The 9,662-nt window shown below is 36.1% G+C and overlaps 1 protein-coding gene across 1 annotated transcript; it reads right to left on the reverse strand.

The window, feature by feature from the left end:
* Positions 1-219: 219 nt before the first annotated feature.
* LOC104884774 (hypothetical protein) lies at positions 220-1,366 on the reverse strand. The gene has a single exon (XM_010669468.3). It carries the CDS (start codon positions 1,077-1,079, stop codon positions 258-260), a length of 822 nt encoding a protein of 273 aa, XP_010667770.1. The 5' UTR covers positions 1,080-1,366; the 3' UTR covers positions 220-257.
* Positions 1,367-9,662: the final 8,296 nt, after the last annotated feature.

Raw genomic sequence — 9,662 nt, forward strand, 5'->3', positions numbered from 1 at the left:
TAGGAGTTTCTTTCTTAATAATTTGTATGCTTATAGATTAAGAGTAAATGATAGGTTAATGTTCAAACTCGAGTATTATGAGTGCCTTCTAGATATAAATTGAGAAACTAATAAATGCAATATATCTGAATAAAGATCTTGATGTATCCAAGGACAAGGCTAGAATGTACTCAACAAGATGGTGATATGTAATTTATATTGTATAACGTATAAGAAAATATTCTCATCTCCACAAAATTGGTTACATCTAAGTATAACTAATGATTTAGTACATTAAGAAGGGAGACCCTTGTTTTGACAAAGCATCTAGAGACAGATTCAAGGCTTTCCTCAAGTTTAAGGATGACAATTTCTAATGTCTCTAATTGCTTCATCACAACCTTTGATTCAGCATTCTTACACAAGGCGTAATCTAAGTTCTCAACCTCAGTAGCATTTTCTGAATCATGAGACAAATTTTTGGACTTAACAAGTTTATTGACTAAGGACCAACCGCGTGTTTGAGATACTTTCTTCTTCCCCATCATGTATGATAGAAGAGACTTCAAAGTTGCAAGACTGATTATTTCTGCGTCCTTTAGAACTCTCATTATGGATTCATCGTTTTCCCTTTGTTTCAAACTACAACTTTCTTCGGATTTCTTCAAAATTGCAAGACATTTAAAAAGCATCTTCTTGACCTTTTTTCTTGACACCAAAAATGCATGGATGCCTTCATCATTGCTTCCCCTACGGAAAGCTGATTTTAGGTCCATAATGGATTCCTTCATCTGAGATAGTGCATCAAGGATAGAACTAGAGAAGTCCAATGTTACAAGGGACCCATCTAGGATCTCTTCAACTTCTACCCTTTTATGCTCATTGGAAAGAACTTGTTGGTTGTGTTGCAAATGAATTAAATCGTTCATTTGCTCGTGTAATTCCTTCACACTGCACAAGTTTTGGGATAAGGAAGATGACGGTCCTGCTTGTGAGACCCTTAGCCTGCGGATGTGGTTCTCAATGCTTGCATCGAGTGGGTGAGATGTGGATGGCAAACTGATTGAACGATTGTGGAAAGAAGATTTTGGAGTTGCCATTTCTAGAGTTGATTAAGAGAGAAAAGTTCAAAACTATTGAAGGTTTTTGAGAAGATATGATGTTTGATTATTCAACAAGCCTCGGCCAACCTATATATATATATAAACGGGATAATGGGGATCAACGCGGAGGGTTACCATGGATGCGGCCTTTGAATCCTCATGTACACCAACTGAAGATTCTAACATATCAAAGTGCACGAGCAACGTACAGGAGAATGGCAGACACAAAAAGACATGCATTTGAAATCCCACATGAGAGCGATTACTGAGTTGTAGATCATGTGTTTTGTAGGGAGGAAAACAATGGAATTTGCACAGCCTCAATAACTTGAATATAAAAATGGTGTAGGCGTGTTGTCTTTATTATAGTCCATCTTTCAATAACAATCTGATCATGCTTCAGATTGATTATATTAATTAAGATTATGACATTAGAGTGTGATGAAATTTTCAGGCTTCTAAAGTGCACATAGAGTTAATGATTCTCTAAGAACTTGAAGGGGTAAAATAAAGTTATTGCTTGAATCTAGTGCTTTCTATAAAAATATGAGTAAAACAATACTTAGCAGGACTATAATGAAAGTTATGTACTACATAATTTATTTATTTTGAAATAACATTAATTCATTGATTCAAAGTCATACAACATCTACAATAGAAGTACAAACTAAACAAATACATATCAAAATGAAATAAATACAATTCTAATATGATAAAACCACGATCGTTGAGTAGATCTAGCACTTCTGAACACCCTCGTCTTTTACATCGCTGTCTGATGCAGCCTTCTGCAAGGGGGTCTGTCGATCTTTTGTAGTTTTGAAGTAGAACTGGATTTAATTCAATTGATTGTAAATGAAGTCTTGATATCTCTTGCAACTCCGCACTAATTTCGATCAACAAATTAACATCTAGAATTACACAAAAACCCAAAAACAACGTCTCCAAACTCTCACATGGAGAGAGATAAAACCCAATATATGGGTAGATATAACTCAATATATGGTTAGAAAAACTCTCCATTAGAGAGAGACTAAAATTTATTAGAAACATAAACATAAAAAACTAATAAAAATAGTAAATGGTGTAACGTAAAGTATAATAAATTTGTATGTAAATTTTTTTTTTAAAAGAGCTTGATAAATTTCCTTGGTAATGAACTTTCATCCACGAACATGGGACCTTTGAAGGATCCTGGGTGGCCCCCGCCCCCCAAAAAATAAAATAAAAAATTATTTTCCTCGTTTCATCAAGTATATGATACTATAAAATAAATTCCCGCGCGTACGAAAGCATGGACTGGAATTTGCTCCAATGGTTAGCGGTTGAAGTGTAAAGCGTGCATGAATCATAGTGTGGAGGTGGACTCCACGCACTAGTCAAATTATGATTCTTGCTTAGCTTTCTTTTTTCTTTTTCGTTTTTCCTTTTTAAACAATGATGCTTTTTGGTTAATGTACAATAAAACATGGTTCAGTTTATCGGCTAAAGGACTTTTGGTTATAACTGCCTTTTTTTTCTTTTTCAAGAGTAATGTTTTTTGGTTCATGTGAAGATTAATTTTTTTTTTTCCTTTCTATTTAATATCCGTTGTATTAGTTGTTTACAAACTAACAATTTGTATATTATTATGTTCATGTCAAATTTAGATTTTTTGATCATCGATTTTTCTATCACACATTAATAACGAGTGCTCCATTCAATTTCGAATCAATACAACAATTCAAATATATGCACTTTCTATATTCTATGTCTGACTAAGTCAAAAATATGTCATTATGTAAGATGGTGAACTTACTAATCTAGATGTATGTTGTCTAACCGTCAACTTCTTATACTTTGTAGTAATTGATAAGTAATTAAGGAATTAATGGTCAAACTTTTGTGTTTGAGTGTATAAAGTCATAAAGTAAAAAAAATAAATTGGATGGAGCTCCAATATGCAATAATGAAATAATTTTTTAGTAGCGTTTCTCATTGTCATACAGGTGACAAAAATATTGGCCGATTTCTTAGTGTGTTCTTTACTAAAGTAGGATAATAAAGATATGATAAATATCTGTAGGATATATTAGTAGTTGTCTCACAACACAAGGAAAGTCGATAAACAAACCTTATCTAACGACATAGGGAGAGCCAAAACTTTTTTTTTTAAATTAAACGAATAGTGTTGACTGTTGAGCTTTCTTGTGCGCCACCAAAAAGAAATCCAATCCCAACTCCTAAGTCCTAACATACTTAGCATCACAGAAACGCTTGATGCACTATGATTATTTATTATGCATCACCTTCATCACCCATTCACACAATATATCAATCACACCAGTAGAAAAAGGATGATTTGCGTCGCACGAGAGGGAAAACGCCGCAAAAACGTAATTTGCATCGCATGTAAAGAGGAGTGCGACACACAACATGGGTACATAAGTACCAGATATGAGCTATATGCGTCGCACGTGCCTAAGGTGTGTTGCAAAATCCCAATTTGCGTCGGATCCCCTGCCCATCCGACGCAAATCGTCTCATCCTTGAAAAACACATTCACACTATCTGGGTCGCACGTCTTTAGGGTGCGTAGCAAAAGGCTGATTTGCAACGCACCTTACTTAACGTGCGATGCATATCAATTGGGCCACGTATATGCACGAACGTTGAGGGGGACACAATTTGCAACGCACCTCACTCAACGTGCGACGCATATCGCACCTTAAGTCTCCCATAAGGCCCAATTCCCCTTTTATTTCAAAGCCAACCCTAAAAAACCTGTAGCTCCACGCACGCCGTCACGCATATCGCCCCCCCCCCCTATTTCTTTCTTCCTCTCTCTCTCAGTCCCTTCTTTCTTCCTTCTACTTCATTGGTTTTTCAATCTTTATCATTAAGCAATACTTTCAATGGATCAAACCCTAATTTTCGAATTAAGTTCCGACGATGAAGTGGGCCTCGATAATTCTTCCATTGTCGATAAATTCGTGTAGAACACGAAGTTTTTTGGCGAGAACACAATTGATAGTTGAAGAAATCGCCATCGCCACTGAACTCGCAATTTGCGACTACACAGGTTTGATTTATTTTCCTTTTTCAATATGATTCGTGTAGGTTTTGTTTTTCATATTTTGTTTTTCAGTTTTAATATTCAGATCTGAAAATTTGTTTTTTCAATTTAGATCTGAAAACTAAAATCTTCATGTTTACCGGCGATAGCGGCGGGAGATTGATAAAACGCAAGCAACAACATAACAACAGTAGCGGTGGATGAGACTAGCAGCGATACCGGCGGCAGCAACCACACAGAGCAGCAACAGTACCGGGGACAGATGCGAGTGATTTATGCTATTAGTTTTTCATTTTAATTTGTCTGCAATACATACTGTAAATTTAAGTTTTTCATTTTGTTTGCAATACATACTGCAATACTGGAATTTTATTTGTTGGTTTACTGTTTTGTGTTCGAGTTGTAAATTGTGAAATTATGGAATTTTTTTGGTTTATTCTTTTGTGTTCGCTTCTTCTACTGATTTGAGAATCGTTTTTTGTTGCTTTTTTGTTCGCTTCTTCTTCTTCTACTGAAATTTTGTTGGTTTAGCCTAGTTCATAAAATTAATATTTTTTTAAAAAAAATAGCATTTTGTGTCGCATGTAGCCCATGGTGTGACGCAAATCACTCATCTGCGTCGCACCATAGGCAATGTGCAACGCACATTACCCTCTAAAGCTCTGTGTTAGCCATGTGCGTCGCACCGTATACAACGTGCGACGCAAATAGCTGAAGATCTGCGTCATTTCAGCATCCGACGCAGATCATTGATAGTTCATTTGCGTCGAGACCTGTGCCGTCGAACACAAGTCCGACGCAAATAGGGGTCTCGGGTCCGACGCAAATCAACCTTTTTCCACTAGTGTCACTTTGAGTCAGTAGGTTTAATCGTTGCTTAACATTTTTTTTTTGTTTTTTTTAAAGAAAGGTTTATAAATCCCACCAGTGGGTTTAAGTTTATAACCCAGCGGTAGGGAGAAAAGTTTTGTAGACGATCCCGAAAATCTAACCTGCTATTGATACCATTGACAAGTGTAAGAGAGGAGCGAGAGAAATATAATATGATTGCATTATCGTGTGTTCAATAATGAACAATGACTACAATATATATAGGAGTACACAGGAACTTCTATCCGGAAATAATCTCCAGAAGATATATTATTCTTAATACTTATCTAACACTTATTGGAAATAAATCATAAGATAATATTTGCCTAAGATAATATTATATCCTAACTACTAATATATCCTACGGATATTTATCATATCTTTGTTATCCTACTTGATCTCTAACAACCCCAAATTTATAATCCTAGATCCGCCCCTGTCTACGAACAAGTGTTCTGTTTTCTTTACAAATTTTCATAATGGCTAAATATCATCTCAAAAGACAGTTGGGGTTTCGACAAGCATTACATCGGTCTTGTGGTGTTTAAACTTTACTGACTGGATATCTGTAGGAAATATTATATAGCTCATCTTAACAAGCAAAAAGGAATTAAATGAAAGCGTGTGACACTCTTGCAGCTAGCTCAGAAGTTGTACAGATTGTGTAGATCTCAATGACAATAACATAACGTTCTTGTAGGATAGGTAGTTAATGGAGCCTGCACGTGGAAACAATACCAACCAGATAATCAAAATTTCATGGCCGTTGCTCTAACTTGTATCTTGTCAAATTGTGAATTGAGTTTTGAAACTCAAACCTCGAGACAGCAAAGAAGACGTGTTATCAGATCGTTTATGGATCTCAATACTTCGGTCTACCCTGGAAGAACATTTGGAATCTCAATAGCTGAGACCTAAGTATAAATGTATAATGTAACTAAGGTCAAGGTCACATGACAATATTAATCAGGACAACGTCGATAAAGTACCAAATTCGCAATTATCTTTACCGATTGAATTCATTTCTAGTGTTTAGCTAGAATTGATCTTTGCAAGTTAAAGTTGATTTTTGCTGATTGATGAATGTTTTTCTCATATGCAGTCACGTTTTTCATGATTACAACTGAATTTTCTGATTAAAACAGATTTTTAACTGATTGAAACTGATTTGTATTGATTATTATTGATGATATTTACAAAAAAAAAACTGTTTCTAGGAGTAAAAGAGAACATGACTTAAATTACATTATAGAAAGAATAAACGGGTTACCAAAGAAGGAAAGTTGAAACTAAGATGAAAGCAAGTAGATGACAACATAAGCAACACAACTTCACATTCACATAGTCGCGTTTATCTTCTTAGGACTGATTTTCAGTTGAGAAAAGAGATGCCTGAGGATTACAATCAATCTAGTCCTGTGTTATGAGATACTCCAAAATTGGTGGCCTAATTGGCCTGTGAAGATACTTAGTAGTAACAATTGCAGAAAATTTTGAATAAGTTCACATATCCGATGATAATACTAGTTCAATGTGCTCCAGAGAATAGTAGTCTATAATTTATATTCCATCATGTATAAAATATTTTTCCATAAGAAAATAAATAAAAAGTGAGTTCTGAAAAAATACTCTTGGATTATATTTTGATAAAACGTTGTTTTTTCTCCGCGTATTTATTTTCTTTTTGTTTCCTATTTTTACTCTAACTGTTTTATTATAAACTTGACATAAGTTGTGCCCAAGAAATTGACTGCTTCTTCCCCAAATTTCTCCTAACGAACTGATCATGGGTTAGTGGAGAAATAAGTGGAAGTAATGGTCAAATCTTGAGTGTACTATAAATGGAGACTTATGTATTCATTTTAAGTTGTATGACTGGTGTTTTTTCATAGTGTCAGACTTATGTCATTCCATAAGTTTGGCTTAAAGAATAGCGTTACAAAATAATTATATTTTTGATTCCTTGTTTGAGTCAGTTTCTATGAGTTCCAAGTTCATACAAGTGTCATGTTCCTTTACAGTTATTAAGTTTCTATATACTAGAGTTAAACTAAATTATCAAGCATCTGTATTTTGAGTTTGGGGCTAAAGGGTTTGAGTGAACTCTTGTAATGGAAACTTGGTAAAGGGTTTGTGTGAATTCTTGTATCAAGTTCAAGTTAGGAACTTGGGTAAAGTTCTTATTGTTTATGCGTAGACTTGGGGTAATCAAGTCTATCCTGGGGTGAAGGGTTTGAGTAAACTTGTTTTAAAGAGACCTGGAAACTCTTGAGAGACTTAGAGTTAAGTCTAGAGAGTCAAAGTTCCGAGTGGAACTTGTGAGAGAGTTGGAGTTTTGAGTGGAACTTGCGTATGTAATAGGTTGTAAAAGCGGAGGTTCCCTATTATATTAAAGAGATTAAATAATCTTGAGGAGGTCGTGGTTTTTCTTCTTTTATTGAGACAAGAAGTTAACACGTTAAAATCTCTCTTGCACTTTTAGATCCTTATTGCTTATGTTTTAAATTCCAAATTATTTGGGTAGTAAGTTCCACACTACAATTCACCCCCCTCTTGTAGTTCCTTCTGAGTTAACAAAGTTGAATTAAACTAAGATGAAAGCAAGTAGATGACAACATAAGCAACACAACTTCACATTCAAATAGTCGTGTTTATCTTTAATTAGGACTGATTTTAGTTGAGAAAAGAGATATGCATCTGTTATGATAGATATGAGAAAGAACAAATAACGAATGGAAAAAAAAGAAAAACGCACACTGATTTAACGTGGTTCACTAACAATGTATTGGCTATGTCCACGTGCAGAAAGAGAGAATAGTTTTATTGCTCTTGAGGAATAACATATTACAAATGTGTTTATAGCACTAATGACCACATAAAACAAATTAGGTTAAATAGCCTACTTATAACCCACTTAAGAAAACGCGTTTCGCGTCAAAACTGAACCGGCCAATCGGGCGACCTATTTCCCAAACCCAGACTTGCTCTTGGGACCAATTGGGCAACCTTCTCCCGGTCGTTATTGTTCGCTACTACACCCAACGCCATCGGGCGCTCTGCAAAGTAGCCTGCTGGACATCGTCGACTGAGGCCCGATCAGGAGGCCCTGCGAACATTCCGTCAAGCATATTGAAGGCATATAATTCCTATAAATTTCCACCTTGACTTGAATCCTCTCACAAATAACAGATGCGTTGATCACAATGCCACAATGCCCAGATTCTCCGTAGAACCAGATTTACCGCGAAAGACAACCAAACCAGATTTGTCCCTTAAGGACATCAGATAGCACCTAAGGACCCCAAACCTGCCCCCACAAAGGGAAATTAACAACTTTGAATAGTTTGTAAGTCCAAGCAACCTTGGAACTTACCCTGTGGAACCGGATTCGTTCAGATGCTTGCTTATATTCTTCCCTAGCATAAATAACACCTTCCTTCGATGGCTCAAATATATCCACCCCTCCGACAGATAATGCAAAACCCACCGTGTCTTCACAACCGTCCTTTATTTGGGGAGAGTTCCCAAAGATTAAATGACGACCAAGAGAAAAATTTGGCTAACCCAATTTTGACGACGAAGAACACGAAATTTCAGGTTCATATTTTGAGTGTTGACGGACTTTTCCCTGACGTGAACCACCACTCCAATCTACAGTGTCTCTGTGCTCCACTTGTTTCTTAACACTACCAAAAACACCCAATGTAGTAACCCCATACTCAGATAATGTAGACCCTTGCAACACATACAATGTCTCTCGTTTAACACATTTCATAATTATCTTTGAACCCCTGTAGACATACAACACTCCACCTTCACCTTTGAAATTGAACCTTTTTCTGTCTAACAGACTAAGTGAAATCAGATTCTTTTTAACCTCATTTTTTCTGCTGCAACAGCAGCAGAACCAGACCCACGCACATTTATCGTCCTGATTCTTCTATATAGGACATTCCCTTTTCTAATATCTCGTCTCCTTACATTAATTATAGACATCACTAGTTTTAGGACCTTTAGAAGATTTTCTCCCTGAATTCCCCTGTCTGTGACCTTCACTGGCTACTAATTCAGCAGCCTAATCGATTGTAACAGTAGTAGACACCTCTCTAGTATGAAGTGCAGATTTTACTTCTTTTAATGACAAACTATCTTTCCTAACAATAAAAGAATCCACACAATTCTCATATGATAAGGGCAAAGATACTAACACAATTAAAGCAGCATCTTCATCATCTACTTTAACATCAATATTACGAAGACCTAGTAAGATAGTATTCAATTTATATAAATGGTCCCTCGGAGACGTATCTAGCTTCCTGCATACGCAGGCTGAACAGACGTTGTTTCAGAAGCAACTTGTTAGTTAGAGATTTTTTCATTTAATAACTCACCAACTTCAACCACTGACCGACGACGGTTTCTTCCCCCGGAACATCAGTGATTATGTCGCCAGCCAGACACAAAATAGTCGTTGAATGCGCCTTTTCCTCCAAAACAACCATCTCAGCGATAACTGAATCCGATGACTTCTTTGCCAACGATGCCCACAAGCCCTGTTGCTTCAGTAAATCCCGCATCATGATTTGCTACAAACTAAAACTGTTTCTTTCACTGAATTTATCGATTTTCACACTCATCCCAGACATCTTTCTCAC

Source organism: Beta vulgaris, chromosome 1 (assembly GCF_026745355.1).
Source record: "Beta vulgaris subsp. vulgaris cultivar EL10 chromosome 1, EL10.2, whole genome shotgun sequence".
Lineage (NCBI taxonomy): Eukaryota > Viridiplantae > Streptophyta > Magnoliopsida > Caryophyllales > Amaranthaceae > Beta > Beta vulgaris.